This window comes from Gavia stellata, chromosome 12 (genome assembly GCF_030936135.1).
Source record: "Gavia stellata isolate bGavSte3 chromosome 12, bGavSte3.hap2, whole genome shotgun sequence".
Taxonomy (NCBI): domain Eukaryota; kingdom Metazoa; phylum Chordata; class Aves; order Gaviiformes; family Gaviidae; genus Gavia; species Gavia stellata.
Genome location: NC_082605.1, coordinates 5,191,796 through 5,206,948, shown reverse-complemented (window position 1 = coordinate 5,206,948; position 15,153 = coordinate 5,191,796). Strand labels below are relative to the sequence as shown.

Sequence of the window (15,153 nt, the reverse complement as noted above, 5' to 3'; positions counted from 1 at the left end):
CACCGGCACAATAAAGTTGGCCGTTAACCTCTGCACTGGGAGATTCCACGCTCATTTGTCGGCTTCCTCCTCCTCTCCCTTTCCCGAGGGGCAGCGTTAGGGGCAGGGCCCGGAGGGTTGTCCTCTCCCCGGGGCTTGGCAGCACCTTCCCTAGACCTCCCTCCTTGCGGGCTGGCCTTGGCCAGCTGCCCAGCGCCATGGCCGCGTGCTTCGGGCCTCGCTGGTCCCGCAGCCTGCTCAGTTTCCCCGCGGGAAGTTCACACCCACCCCCGGGACCGGGGCTGGCCGCCTGGCTCCCGGCAATGTGGGCCGCGCCCGCCCACCCGGCATGGCCCTCGCGGCTCACCCCCCCAAAATCACACGCCCCGGCCCCAGCGACTTTTGACACGCTTCAACTCCGTTGCGTTCTGGACAAGGCTACACCCCATTTCCTAGCCTCCTTGCCTAGGGTAGTGAGAATTGTGGCAAAGTGGCAAAGCTGCTTTTCTTTAATAGTTCCCTTCAGTGTCACGTCTGTATTGGCGACATGAAGATCTCTGCAGGTTGTGTTTCTACAAGAGCCAAAGGGCATCACCCGTTCCCCAGGGCCGGGTCCTGTTCCCCAACAGGATTGCTGCTGGACCAGCTGAAGGCTTCCTTCTGGCAGTATAAGCCAAGAAATCCTTTTTTCACAGACATTGCAAACACCTGGTAAGGAATTTCCTCCACAGAGTTCAGGAGGGTCAGAGCGGTACCTGCTACTGAGGCCTTGAGTCCCCTCGTACGCCCTTGAGAGCAAGAACATCCCATACGCTCTACGGAAGGGTAACGGGAGGCCTGGGAAATGTCAGTCATCCGAAAGGATTTCCCTCCTGTTGGAGACCAGCAAGTACCTTTCCAGTGCAGGAAGGAGAAAAGATTCGCTTGCAGAGTGACTGCTGAAGGGCTCTGTGGCGTTGGCGGAGAGCTAGAAGGCTGAAGCATAGAATCCCGGTGAGCAAAGCGCGAAGGAAATCCCGTGGGGTGGCCGTGCAGATTTGAACAACCCTCTGCTCGTCAGGCAAACTACAGGTGGTCTTAAGGTGTGTGCCTTCCTGACAGGCCTTAATGCAGCATGAAAGGGGATTCGTTACATGAGGCAGCAGCTGTCCTCTCTGAGGAAGGCAGGGGAACCTGGGAGACCTGATGGGCTTTTCTGCCAGCAAAGAGGCAATGAGGAAGGAAAGGAGGTCTCGAGGGTCCCAAAGAGAACTCGGTGGCAGCACTTTGTCCTTCTGTTCTTGACTGCTGTGATTGGGAAGACGTGAGGTCTAGACACGGCCAGAACAGGCAGGGCTCTTCAGGGGGAGTGCGACGTGAGCTCCCAGGCACTCCCGAGCACCGGAGCTCGAATGGAGCTGGCCCAAGAGCTGTGGTCATGCGCGGCCTCGCTCTGAACGGAGGTGCTTGTTGCCTGGCACCGGCCACCTCTGTGGGCACCTCGCTAACGGAGCTCTGGAACGCCCTGGCGTCGAAAGGAAGGCCGAGCGAAACCTCAGAAAGCCTGCTGAGAAGGAAACCCTGAGCAGCAGAGTTTGGCTTGCAAGGTGGCTGGTAGAAGAGGATGGCTGAGGACACTCTGAAAGCAGGAGCTGAAGGAGGCAGCCTGGGCAGCCTCTAGGCACTCTCAGCAGTGTCGGCCAGCTAGTATTGTGGAAGGGCTTCTGGGGCTTTCAGGTTTCTCTCAGTCCTGAATTGCGTTTCAGACCTGGATTCTCCAATGCTGGATTTCGCATTCCTCTTTTCCTACTCCGGTGGCGCCTGAGACACTGTCTGGCTTTTGTCCTGGTGTCGCAGGTGAATTATTCAGAGCAGTCCTCGTTGTGGGGTTAACTAGAAGGCTTTTATTAATGATCAAGCGGTGATCAAATGGTAAGTAATCGATGATGGAATGACAATCAAATGGTAATCAAATGGCGATTAAGCAATAATTGAATGGCAATTAGAATCATAGGGTCATTCAGGTTGGAAAAGACCCTTAAAAGCATCGAGTCCAACCGTTAACCTAACCCTGCCAAGTCCATCACCAAACCATGTCCCTAAGCGCCCCATCTGCATGTCTTTTAAATACCTCCAGGGAAGGTGACTCAACCACTTCCCTGGGCAGCCTGTTGCTGAAACGCTTGCAAACCCTCGGCCCAGCGATCCAGCCTGTCCAGATCCCTCTGTAGAGCCATTCTACCCTCAAACAGATCAACGCTCCCACCCACCGCCTCCACAGCTGCCCCACAGCCGCTTGCAGTTTCCTACCCCACCCAGGAAAGGCGCACAGTGCTTCTGAAAGGCAGTTTATTGCCATGGAAAAAGGCCATTTCCGCCGTGACTCCCCAGCTTGCGGACCAGCTGCTTTTTGTTCTGGAGGCAGCACATCACCAAAGCGCTGAGGAGCTCAGGGGAAAGACGTTGGGCCACCTGCGACACTTAGGTGCCGTCCCGAGGCCCTGTGCTGTGCCCCGGCCACCCACCGCGTCTGAGCGGATGGGACGTGTGAGCGTGGGCACGGCTCAACGGTGGCTTCTGGCCCCTCTGCCGGGGAGCCCAGAACCAGAGGCAGTACTGCAGGAGCAGCCGCCCCGGTTACGCGGGTGCCGAGGGCTCGGGCCCCCGCCTGGGCACTTCACAGCCACCCCTGTGAGGCGGCGGCCGTCTCGGAGCGGGTGGCAGGTGGCCGAGCCCGTCCCTGCCCGTATTTGGGGCGCAGGCAGGCCAGCGGTGCTGATGTCACAGCGGGCACTGTGACCCGCGGGGCCAAGCCCACAAAAAGGAGCGCTGGGCTCAGGCCGTGCGCCAGTGCGACCTGGTGAGGTGAGGGGAGGGACGGGGCTTGCGCGGGGCTGCCGAGGGAGGAGGGGGGCCCCACGTCTCGGGGCTCTGGGCCTGTGCTGCAAGCTCACCCGCGCCTCGCTTCTCCCTCAGAGTCAGCAGAGGAGCATCTGGAGGAGACACCCCGGCGCTACTGGGACAGAGACTCTCCAAACGCTCACTGTTGATGTGTGCCATGTCCGCAAGGATGGAGAGGGCCCCCGCCTCGACGGAGCAGGGTGAGAGCAACGTACCCCTCCCGCAGCCTGGCAGAGGGGTTGTCGGGGCGGTCAGCGTGGGGCCGAGAGCGGTGGCAGGGCGAGGGAGGCAGGAGCTCCCCAACCGCCCCGGGGCAGGGCCCCTCCTTGCCTCAGCAAGCCCGGCCCAGGCTGGGCAGTGGGCGCCTGCTGGGACACCCGGGCCTGCAATGCCCCCTTCCTCTCCAAGGCCTCCGGCCCTGCCCATCAGCCAGCTAGGCAGGGACAGAGCAGGCCCTCGGGGGCAATCCCGCAGGGACGCTGCCCCCGGCCCCGCAGAGGTGCTCATTCCCGCTGCCATTTGCTCTCTCCCCTCCAGCGTGCATGCTGTGTCGCCGGGCAGAGGCTGACCCGGACATCTGTGGGCGCAAACTGGAGAAGGAAGGGCTCTGTGCCCACGTGTTTTGCCTGGTGAGTTTCTCCGGGGCTCCTTCCAGCTTTTCCACAGGCAGTCCCTGCCACACTCGCCTCATCAGCTCCTCCCTCGTCTTTCCTCTTCTGCAGTTTTTCGCCAACGAGCTTTACCAGCAACGGCTCAAGGAATTAGGACTCATGGGATTTCTCCCTGAGGATATTCGACGCACCATCCAGCGGGCAGCGCGGAAGGTGAGGACCCGACAAGAACAGGGAGATTTGTGCCAGGAGAGGCTTGCAGCAGCTTAGCCCAGGCCCTGAGAAAGAAATCCCAGCCCTTCCAACCAGCTCTGGGACAAAAGTCTTGCTCCCAGCAGCTCCACAGAGGCCGCAGCACAGGTGCCTCGGCCGCCAGGCACGTCTGCGGGCTGTGTCCCAGCAGCGGCCGCATCCTGCTCCCTGCCCGGAGGTGTGGGGCTGGCGGTGGAGGCCCTGAGGCTGCCGCTGATGGGGGCTGCTCTGCCCTTTCCAGGACTGCTTCGTCTGTGGCGAGAATGGGGCCGCCATCACCTGCCACGAGACAGACTGCGACCGCAGCTTCCATCTCCCCTGTGCCGTGGAGGGTGGATGCGTCACCCAGTTCCTTCCTCAGTACAGGTACCTCCTCTCCCCTCCTCGCCACCACCGGGGAAGGACCCAGCAGTTCTCACCTCGCCCATCCCTTTCCTCTTCCCCCAGGTCCTTCTGCTGGGAGCACCGCCCAGAGCAGGCAGTGGAGGCGGCTCCGGAGGAGAACACCACCTGCCTCATCTGCCTGGACCCTGTGGGGGACAGAAAGTCCTACGGCACCATGGTGTGCCCAGCGTGCAAACACGCCTGGTTCCACAGGGGCTGCATCCAGGTAGGAGCCCTTCCCTTGGCCCCGGGCCACGGCAGGCGCTCAGCAGCACCAGGGCCTCACTCGTGCTCCTTATGTTTCTCCTGCAGGGACAGGCTGCGCGCGCTGGCATTTCTTGCTTCCAGTGCCCGCTCTGTAGAGATAAGGAAGAGTTTCTCCTGGAAATGCTCACCATGGGGATCCGAATCCCCTTCAGGTTGGTGTCGCCCTGCCTGGCTCACAGGACACGAGGGTGCAAGCGCTGTGCCGTGCCAGGGGCTGCCCCTGCAGTCCTGGCCCTGCGCTGTCCCGTGAGTCTGGGCGTCAGCTTCATGGAGGAGTTGGAAACAGGGCAGGGGGGAAGAGCAGGGACGTCCTGCATCTGCCTGATGCCGGGGCAGCAGGGGCTCATCAAGTTTCCTTTCTCCATCAGGCTGCCATCATGGGAGAACAGCCGTGCATACGCAGCACTATATGAGAGGCACGGCCGCTGCGATGCCAGCGAGTGCCTTTGTCCAGGAGGCAGGGAGCAGGCAGAGGAAGAGGGGTAAGTTGCCAAAGCTGCACCCCGGAGCTCTGCACGGGATCTCTGTCTCGCCAAGGGCTCGAAGCGGAAGGACTAAGAACAAGAGCTCTGCCGGACAGTCCTGAGCTGCGGCCACTCTGTCCTCACAGCCATGAACCCGTTTGCTTCCCCAGGCCCTGGCAACTGCTCCTGTGCTGCTCCTGTGCTGCCGAGGGCACCCACAGACGCTGCGCCTACTCGGGGAACAGCACGGCCAGCTGGGAGTGCAACAGCTGTGCTGGCCTGGGCACCGGTAAGAGGCAAAGCACCCGCGTGCCCCTGGGCTGGGGCCAGGGGCCAGGCAAGGCCTGGTGGTGGGTGCCCAGGGTGGGCTTGGAAGAGCCTCTTTGCTCCCGGACAGCCGGGCGCACCGCACTGGCCTATCCTGCCCTGGGCCTGGGGGGCCGTGCCCTTGACCTTCCCGCTTCCCCTTGCAGACTCCAGTACCGCCTCGGAGCTCGCCGGCCCCAGCACTGCCAGCCAGTCAGGATCGGGGCCTTCCCACGACTCTCCGGCACCCGAGACCAGCAGCCCCAGCACCAGCAGCCAGGCGGCATCGGGGCAATCTCTCGCATCTGTGGTGCCCGAGATCAGCAGCCCCAGCACCGCCAGCCAGGCGCCATCGGGGTCCTCCTGCGGCTCCCCGCCACTTCAGGACAGCCTCCGCTCCAGCCCCCCTGGGCCCGAGCGGGTGCGAGAATGCTCCCGCTTGCAACGTCGGGCCCAAACACCATACAGCCGGCCCAGCAGACACGGTGGCAGGAGCCGTGCGCCAGCACCGAGTGCTGAGAGCAGCACTCCCAGCCAGGCGGTGCTGGGGCTGTCCCACAGCTCGCTGGTACCGGAGACCAGCAGCCCCAGCACCAGCAGCCACGAAGCGTCGGGGTCCTCCTGCGGCTCCCCAGCACTGGACACCAGCAGCTCCAGCGCCGGTAGCCACGCAGCATTCGGGCCGTCCCATGGCTCCCTGGCACCAGAGACCAGCAGCCCCGGCAGCGCGGCACCAGGGCCATCCCACGGCTCCCCAGTGCTTGAGGGCAGCAGCCGCTCCAGCCCACCTGGGCCCAAGCGGGTGCGAGACCGCTCCCGCTTGCGACGTCGGGCCCAAACTCCCTACAGCTGGCCCAGAAGACACCCTGAGAGCAGCCGCGCCCCAGCACCAAGCGCTGAGAGCAGGAGCCCCCGCCAGGCTGCGCTGGGGCCGTCCCACGGCTCCCCGGCACCCGACATCGGCAGCCCCAGCACCGCCAGCCAGCTGCCATCGGGGTCCTCTGCCTTCCCAGCGCTCGACAGCGGCAGCTGCTCCAGCCTCCCTGGGCCTGTGCGGACGCGAGACCGCTCCCGCTTGCGGCGTCGGGCCCAAAATCCATACAGCCGTGCGCCGTCCCCGAGTGCTGGCCCTCCTCCCCCTCCACCGGCACAATAAAGTTGGCCGTTAACCTCTGCACTGGGAGATTCCACGCTCATTTGTCGGCTTCCTCCTCCTCTCCCTTTCCCGAGGGGCAGCGTTAGGGGCAGGGCCCGGAGGGTTGTCCTCTCCCCGGGGCTTGGCAGCACCTTCCCTAGACCTCCCTCCTTGCGGGCTGGCCTTGGCCGGCTGCCCAGCGCCATGGCCGCGTGCTTCGGGCCTCGCTGGCCCCGCAGCCTGCTCAGTTTCCCCGCGGGAAGTTCACACCCACCCCCGGGACCGGGGCTGGCCGCCTGGCTCCCGGCAATGTGGGCCGCGCCCGCCCACCCGGCATGGCCCTCGCGGCTCACCCCCCCAAAATCACACACCCCGGCCCCAGCGACTTTTGACACGCTTCAACTCCGTTGCGTTCTGGACAAGGCTACACCCCATTTCCTAGCCTCCTTGCCTAGGGTAGTGAGAATTGTGGCAAAGTGGCAAAGCTGCTTTTCTTTAAAAGTTCCCTTCAGTGTCACGTCTGTATTGGCGACATGAAGATCTCTGCAGGTTGTGTTTCTACAGGAGCCAAAGGGCATCGCCCGTTCCCCAGGGCCGGGTCCTGTTCCCCAACAGGATTGCTGCTGGACCAGCTGAAGGCTTCCTTCTGGCAGTATAAGCCAAGAAATCCTTTTTTCACAGACATTGCAAACACCTGGTAAGGAATTTCCTCCACAGAGTTCAGGAGGGTCAGAGCGGTACCTGCTACTGAGGCCTTGAGTCCCCTCGTACGCCCTTGAGAGCAAGAACATCCCATACGCTCTACGGAAGGGTAACGGGAGGCCTGGGAAATGTCAGTCATCCGAAAGGATTTCCCTCCTGTTGGAGACCAGCAAGTACCTTTCCAGTGCAGGAAGGAGAAAAGATTCGCTTGCAGAGTGACTGCTGAAGGGCTCTGTGGCGTTGGCGGAGAGCTAGAAGGCTGAAGCATAGAATCCCGGTGAGCAAAGCGCGAAGGAAATCCCGTGGGGTGGCCGTGCAGATTTGAACAACCCTCTGCTCGTCAGGCAAACTACAGGTGGTCTTAAGGTGTGTGCCTTCCTGACAGGCCTTAATGCAGCATGAAAGGGGATTCGTTACATGAGGCAGCAGCTGTCCTCTCTGAGGAAGGCAGGGGAACCTGGGAGACCTGATGGGCTTTTCTGCCAGCAAAGAGGCAATGAGGAAGGAAAGGAGGTCTCGAGGGTCCCAAAGAGAACTCGGTGGCAGCACTTTGTCCTTCTGTTCTTGACTGCTGTGATTGGGAAGACGTGAGGTCTAGACACGGCCAGAACAGGCAGGGCTCTTCAGGGGGAGTGCGACGTGAGCTCCCAGGCACTCCCGAGCACCGGAGCTCGAATGGAGCTGGCCCAAGAGCTGTGGTCATGCACGGCCTCGCTCTGAACGGAGGTGCTTGTTGCCTGGCACCGGCCACCTCTGTGGGCACCTCGCTAACGGAGCTCTGGAACGCCCTGGCGTCGAAAGGAAGGCCGAGCGAAACCTCAGAAAGCCTGCTGAGAAGGAAACCCTGAGCAGCAGAGTTTGGCTTGCAAGGTGGCTGGTAGAAGAGGATGGCTGAGGACACTCTGAAAGCAGGAGCTGAAGGAGGCAGCCTGGGCAGCCTCTAGGCACTCTCAGCAGTGTCGGCCAGCTAGTATTGTGGAAGGGCTTCTGGGGCTTTCAGGTTTCTCTCAGTCCTGAATTGCGTTTCAGACCTGGATTCTCCAATGCTGGATTTCGCATTCCTCTTTTCCTACTCCGGTGGCGCCTGAGACACTGTCTGGCTTTTGTCCTGGTGTCGCAGGTGAATTATTCAGAGCAGTCCTCGTTGTGGGGTTAACTAGAAGGCTTTTATTAATGATCAAGCGGTGATCAAATGGTAAGTAATCGATGATGGAATGACAATCAAATGGTAATCAAATGGCGATTAAGCAATAATTGAATGGCAATTAGAATCATAGGGTCATTCAGGTTGGAAAAGACCCTTAAAAGCATCGAGTCCAACCGTTAACCTAACCCTGCCAAGTCCACCACCAAACCATGTCCCTAAGCGCCCCATCTGCATGTCTTTTAAATACCTCCAGGGAAGGTGACTCAACCACTTCCCTGGGCAGCCTGTTGCTGAAACGCTTGCAAACCCTCGGCCCAGCGATCCAGCCTGTCCAGATCCCTCTGTAGAGCCATTCTACCCTCAAACAGATCAACGCTCCCACCCACCGCCTCCACAGCTGCCCCACAGCCGCTTGCAGTTTCCTACCCCACCCAGGAAAGGCGCACAGTGCTTCTGAAAGGCAGTTTATTGCCATGGAAAAAGGCCATTTCCGCCGTGACTCCCCAGCTTGCGGACCAGCTGCTTTTTGTTCTGGAGGCAGCACATCACCAAAGCGCTGAGGAGCTCAGGGGAAAGACGTTGGGCCACCTGCGACACTTAGGTGCCGTCCCGAGGCCCTGTGCTGTGCCCCGGCCACCCACCGCGTCTGAGCGGATGGGACGTGTGAGCGTGGGCACGGCTCAACGGTGGCTTCTGGCCCCTCTGCCGGGGAGCCCAGAACCAGAGGCAGTACTGCAGGAGCAGCCGCCCCGGTTACGCGGGTGCCGAGGGCTCGGGCCCCCGCCTGGGCACTTCACAGCCACCCCTGTGAGGCGGCGGCCGTCTCGGAGCGGGTGGCAGGTGGCCGAGCCCGTCCCTGCCCGTATTTGGGGCGCAGGCAGGCCAGCGGTGCTGATGTCACAGCGGGCACTGTGACCCGCGGGGCCAAGCCCACAAAAAGGAGCGCTGGGCTCAGGCCGTGCGCCAGTGCGACCTGGTGAGGTGAGGGGAGGGACGGGGCTTGCGCGGGGCTGCCGAGGGAGGAGGGGGGCCCCACGTCTCGGGGCTCTGGGCCTGTGCTGCAAGCTCACCCGCGCCTCGCTTCTCCCTCAGAGTCAGCAGAGGAGCATCTGGAGGAGACACCCCGGCGCTGCTGGGACAGAGACTCTCCAAACGCTCACTGTTGATGTGTGCCATGTCCGCAAGGATGGAGAGGGCCCCCGCCTCGACGGAGCAGGGTGAGAGCAACGTACCCCTCCCGCAGCCTGGCAGAGGGGTTGTCGGGGCGGTCAGCGTGGGGCCGAGAGCGGTGGCAGGGCGAGGGAGGCAGGAGCTCCCCAACCGCCCCGGGGCAGGGCCCCTCCTTGCCTCAGCAAGCCCGGCCCAGGCTGGGCAGTGGGCGCCTGCTGGGACACCCGGGCCTGCAATGCCCCCTTCCTCTCCAAGGCCTCCGGCCCTGCCCATCAGCCAGCTAGGCAGGGACAGAGCAGGCCCTCGGGGGCAATCCCGCAGGGACGCTGCCCCCGGCCCCGCAGAGGTGCTCATTCCCGCTGCCATTTGCTCTCTCCCCTCCAGCGTGCATGCTGTGTCGCCGGGCAGAGGCTGACCCGGACATCTGTGGGCGCAAACTGGAGAAGGAAGGGCTCTGTGCCCACGTGTTTTGCCTGGTGAGTTTCTCCGGGGCTCCTTCCAGCTTTTCCACAGGCAGTCCCTGCCACACTCGCCTCATCAGCTCCTCGTCTTTCCTCTTCTGCAGTTTTTCGCCAACGAGCTTTACCAGCAATGGCTCAAGGAATTAGGACTCATGGGATTTCTCCCTGAGGATATTCGACGCACCATCCAGCGGGCAGCGCGGAAGGTGAGGACCCGACAAGAACAGGGAGATTTGTGCCAGGAGAGGCTTGCAGCAGCTTAGCCCAGGCCCTGAGAAAGAAATCCCAGCCCTTCCAACCAGCTCTGGGACAAAAGTCTTGCTCCCAGCAGCTCCACAGAGGCCCCAGCACAGGTGCCTCGGCCGCCAGGCACGTCTGCGGGCTGTGTCCCAGCAGCGGCCGCATCCTGCTCCCTGCCCGGAGGTGTGGGGCTGGCGGTGGAGGCCCTGAGGCTGCCGCTGATGGGGGCTGCTCTGCCCTTTCCAGGACTGCTTCGTCTGTGGCGAGAATGGGGCCGCCATCACCTGCCACGAGACAGACTGCGACCGCAGCTTCCATCTCCCCTGTGCCGTGGAGGGTGGATGCGTCACCCAGTTCCTTCCTCAGTACAGGTACCTCCTCTCCCCTCCTCGCCACCACCGGGGAAGGACCCAGCAGTTCTCACCTCGCCCATCCCTTTCCTCTTCCCCCAGGTCCTTCTGCTGGGAGCACCGCCCAGAGCAGGCAGTGGAGGCGGCTCTGGAGGAGAACACCACCTGCCTCATCTGCCTGGACCCTGTGGGGGACAGAAAGTCCTACGGCACCATGGTGTGCCCAGCGTGCAAACACGCCTGGTTCCACAGGGGCTGCATCCAGGTAGGAGCCCTTCCCTTGGCCCCGGGCCACGGCAGGCGCTCAGCAGCACCAGGGCCTCACTCGTGCTCCTTATGTTTCTCCTGCAGGGACAGGCTGCGCGCGCTGGCATTTCTTGCTTCCAGTGCCCGCTCTGTAGAGATAAGGAAGAGTTTGTCCTGGAAATGCTCACCGTGGGGATCCGAATCCCCTTCAGGTTGGTGTCGCCCTGCCTGGCTCACAGGACACGAGGGTGCAAGCGCTGTGCCGTGCCAGGGGCTGCCCCTGCAGTCCTGGCCCTGCGCTGTCCCGTGAGTCTGGGCGTCAGCTTCATGGAGGAGTTGGAAACAGGGCAGGGGGGAAGAGCAGGGACGTCCTGCATCTGCCTGATGCCGGGGCAGCAGGGGCTCATCAAGTTTCCTTTCTCCATCAGGCTGCCATCATGGGAGAACAGCCATGGATATGCAGCACTATATGAGAGGCACGGCCGCTGCGATGCCAGCGAGTGCCTTTGTCCAGGAGGCAGGGAGCAGGCAGAGGAAGAGGGGTAAGTTGCCAAAGCTGCACCCCGGAGCTCTGCACGGGATCTCTGTCTCGCCAAGGGCTCGAAGCGGAAGGACTAAGAACAAGAGCTCTGCCGGACAGTCCTGAGCTGCGGCCACTCTGTCCTCACAGCCATGAACCCGTTTGCTTCCCCAGGCCCTGGCAACTGCTCCTGTGCTGCTCCTGTGCTGCCGAGGGCACCCACAGACGCTGCGCCTACTCGGGGAACAGCACGGCCAGCTGGGAGTGCAACAGCTGTGCTGGCCTGGGCACCGGTAAGAGGCAAAGCACCCGCGTGCCCCTGGGCTGGGGCCAGGGGCCAGGCAAGGCCTGGTGGTGGGTGCCCAGGGTGGGCTTGGAAGAGCCTCTTTGCTCCCGGACGGCCGGGCGCACCGCACTGGCCTATCCTGCCCTGGGCCTGGGGGGCCGTGCCCTTGACCTTCCCGCTTCCCCTTGCAGACTCCAGTACCGCCTCGGAGCTCGCCGGCCCCAGCACTGCCAGCCAGTCAGGATCGGGGCCTTCCCACGACTCTCCGGCACCCGAGACCAGCAGCCCCAGCACCAGCAGCCAGGCGGCATCGGGGCAATCTCTCGCATCTGTGGTGCCCGAGATCAGCAGCCCCAGCACCGCCAGCCAGGCGCCATCGGGGTCCTCCTGCGGCTCCCCGCCACTTCAGGACAGCCTCCGCTCCAGCCCCCCTGGGCCCGAGCGGGTGCGAGAATGCTCCCGCTTGCAACGTCGGGCCCAAACACCATACAGCCGGCCCAGCAGACACGGTGGCAGGAGCCGTGCGCCAGCACCGAGTGCTGAGAGCAGCACTCCCAGCCAGGCGGTGCTGGGGCTGTCCCACAGCTCGCTGGTACCGGAGACCAGCAGCCCCAGCACCAGCAGCCACGAAGCGTCGGGGTCCTCCTGCGGCTCCCCAGCACTGGACACCAGCAGCTCCAGCGCCGGTAGCCACGCAGCATTCGGGCCGTCCCATGGCTCCCTGGCACCAGAGACCAGCAGCCCCGGCAGCGCGGCACCAGGGCCATCCCACGGCTCCCCAGTGCTTGAGGGCAGCAGCCGCTCCAGCCCACCTGGGCCCAAGCGGGTGCGAGACCGCTCCCGCTTGCGACGTCGGGCCCAAACTCCCTACAGCTGGCCCAGAAGACGCCCTGAGAGCAGCCGCGCCCCAGCACCAAGCGCTGAGAGCAGGAGCCCCCGCCAGGCTGCGCTGGGGCCGTCCCACGGCTCCCCGGCACCCGACATCGGCAGCCCCAGCACCGCCAGCCAGCTGCCATCGGGGTCCTCTGCCTTCCCAGCGCTCGACAGCGGCAGCTGCTCCAGCCTCCCTGGGCCTGTGCGGACGCGAGACCGCTCCCGCTTGCGGCGTCGGGCCCAAAATCCATACAGCCGTGCGCCGTCTCCGAGTGCTGGCCCTCCTCCCCCTCCACCGGCACAATAAAGTTGGCCGTTAACCTCTGCACTGGGAGATTCCACGCTCATTTGTCGGCTTCCTCCTCCTCTCCCTTTCCCGAGGGGCAGCGTTAGGGGCAGGGCCCGGAGGGTTGTCCTCTCCCCGGGGCTTGGCAGCACCTTCCCTAGACCTCCCTCCTTGCGGGCTGGCCTTGGCCGGCTGCCCAGCGCCATGGCCGCGTGCTTCGGGCCTCGATGGCCCCGCAGCCTGCTCAGTTTCCCCGCGGGAAGTTCACACCCACCCCCGGGACCGGGGCTGGCCGCCTGGCTCCCGGCAATGTGGGCCGCGCCCGCCCACCCGGCATGGCCCTCGCGGCTCACCCCCCCAAAATCACACGCCCCGGCCCCAGCGACTTTTGACACGCTTCAACTCCGTTGCGTTCTGGACAAGGCTACACCCCATTTCCTAGCCTCCTTGCCTAGGGTAGTGAGAATTGTGGCAAAGTGGCAAAGCTGCTTTTCTTTAAAAGTTCCCTTCAGTGTCACGTCTGTATTGGCGACATGAAGATCTCTGCAGGTTGTGTTTCTACAGGAGCCAAAGGGCATCGCCCGTTCCCCAGGGCCGGGTCCTGTTCCCCAACAGGATTGCTGCTGGACCAGCTGAAGGCTTCCTTCTTGCAGTGTAAGCCAAGAAATCCTTTTTTCACAGACATTGCAAACACCTGGTGAGGAATTTCCTCCACAGAGTTCAGGAGGGTCAGAGCGGTACCTGCTACTGAGGCCTTGAGTCCCCTCGTACGCCCTTGAGAGCAAGAACATCCCATACGCTCTACGGAAGGGTAACGGGAGGCCTGGGAAATGTCAGTCATCCGAAAGGATTTCCCTCCTGTTGGAGACCAGCAAGTACCTTTCCAGTGCAGGAAGGAGAAAAGATTCGCTTGCAGAGTGACTGCTGAAGGGCTCTGTGGCGTTGGCGGAGAGCTAGAAGGCTGAAGCATAGAATCCCGGTGAGCAAAGCGCGAAGGAAATCCCGTGGGGTGGCCGTGCAGATTTGAACAACCCTCTGCTCGTCAGGCAAACTACAGGTGGTCTTAAGGTGTGTGCCTTCCTGACAGGCCTTAATGCAGCATGAAAGGGGATTCGTTACATGAGGCAGCAGCTGTCCTCTCTGAGGAAGGCAGGGGAACCTGGGAGACCTGATGGGCTTTTCTGCCAGCAAAGAGGCAATGAGGAAGGAAAGGAGGTCTCGAGGGTCCCAAAGAGAACTCGGTGGCAGCACTTTGTCCTTCTGTTCTTGACTGCTGTGATTGGGAAGACGTGAGGTCTAGACACGGCCAGAACAGGCAGGGCTCTTCAGGGGGAGTGCGACGTGAGCTCCCAGGCACTCCCGAGCACCGGAGCTCGAATGGAGCTGGCCCAAGAGCTGTGGTCATGCACGGCCTCGCTCTGAACGGAGGTGCTTGTTGCCTGGCACCGGCCACCTCTGTGGGCACCTCGCTAACGGAGCTCTGGAACGCCCTGGCGTCGAAAGGAAGGCCGAGCGAAACCTCAGAAAGCCTGCTGAGAAGGAAACCCTGAGCAGCAGAGTTTGGCTTGCAAGGTGGCTGGTAGAAGAGGATGGCTGAGGACACTCTGAAAGCAGGAGCTGAAGGAGGCAGCCTGGGCAGCCTCTAGGCACTCTCAGCAGTGTCGGCCAGCTAGTATTGTGGAAGGGCTTCTGGGGCTTTCAGGTTTCTCTCAGTCCTGAATTGCGTTTCAGACCTGGATTCTCCAATGCTGGATTTCGCATTCCTCTTTTCCTACTCCGGTGGCGCCTGAGACACTGTCTGGCTTTTGTCCTGGTGTCGCAGGTGAATTATTCAGAGCAGTCCTCGTTGTGGGGTTAACTAGAAGGCTTTTATTAATGATCAAGCGGTGATCAAATGGTAAGTAATCGATGATGGAATGACAATCAAATGGTAATCAAATGGCGATTAAGCAATAATTGAATGGCAATTAGAATCATAGGGTCATTCAGGTTGGAAAAGACCCTTAAAAGCATCGAGTCCAACCGTTAACCTAACCCTGCCAAGTCCACCACCAAACCATGTCCCTAAGCGCCCCATCTGCATGTCTTTTAAATACCTCCAGGGAAGGTGACTCAACCACTTCCCTGGGCAGCCTGTTGCTGAAACGCTTGCAAACCCTCGGCCCAGCGATCCAGCCTGTCCAGATCCCTCTGTAGAGCCATTCTACCCTCAAACAGATCAACGCTCCCACCCACCGCCTCCACAGCTGCCCCACAGCCGCTTGCAGTTTCCTACCCCACCCAGGAAAGGCGCACAGTGCTTCTGAAAGGCAGTTTATTGCCATGGAAAAAGGCCATTTCCGCCGTGACTCCCCAGCTTGCGGACCAGCTGCTTTTTGTTCTGGAGGCAGCACATCACCAAAGCGCTGAGGAGCTCAGGGGAAAGACGTTGGGCCACCTGCGACACTTAGGTGCCGTCCCGAGGCCCTGTGCTGTGCCCCGGCCACCCACCGCGTCTGAGCGGATGGGACGTGTGAGCGTGGGCACGGCTCAACGGTGGCTTCTGGCCCCTCTGCCGGGGAGCCCAGAACCAGAGGCAGTACTGCAGGAGCAGC

The 15,153-nt window shown here is 62.2% G+C and overlaps 2 protein-coding genes across 2 annotated transcripts; both read left to right on the top strand.

Annotated features, from left to right (window-relative positions):
* Positions 1-3,028: 3,028 nt before the first annotated feature.
* Positions 3,029-8,068, top strand: LOC132317915 (PHD finger protein 7-like). Its single transcript, XM_059823428.1, is given in 10 exon segments — positions 3,029-3,059; positions 3,397-3,488; positions 3,582-3,683; positions 3,964-4,088; positions 4,170-4,387; positions 4,390-4,525; positions 4,742-4,855; positions 5,008-5,126; positions 5,311-5,970; positions 8,010-8,068. Coding segments are annotated over 10 exon segments (1,656 nt in total).
* Positions 8,069-9,313: 1,245 nt separating this feature from the next.
* LOC132317914 (PHD finger protein 7-like) lies at positions 9,314-14,349 on the top strand. The gene is made up of 11 exons (XM_059823427.1): positions 9,314-9,344; positions 9,682-9,773; positions 9,863-9,964; positions 10,245-10,369; positions 10,451-10,613; positions 10,700-10,806; positions 11,023-11,136; positions 11,289-11,427; positions 11,744-12,050; positions 12,438-12,530; positions 14,291-14,349. Exons 1-11 carry the CDS (start codon positions 9,314-9,316, stop codon positions 14,347-14,349), a joined length of 1,332 nt encoding a protein of 443 aa, XP_059679410.1.
* The last annotated feature ends 804 nt before the right edge of the window (positions 14,350-15,153 follow it).

Excerpts from the sequence above, each read along its gene's own strand:
- LOC132317914 (XM_059823427.1), top strand. The coding sequence starts at position 9,314 with ATGGAGAGGGCCCCCGCCTCGACGGAGCAGG. Across the intron at positions 9,345-9,681 it reads CCCCGCCTCGACGGAGCAGG|CGTGCATGCTGTGTCGCCGG; the intron begins GTGAGAGCAACG and ends TCTCCCCTCCAG. Across the intron at positions 12,051-12,437 it reads AGCGTCGGGGTCCTCCTGCG|CGCTCGACAGCGGCAGCTGC; the intron begins GCTCCCCAGCAC and ends CTGCCTTCCCAG.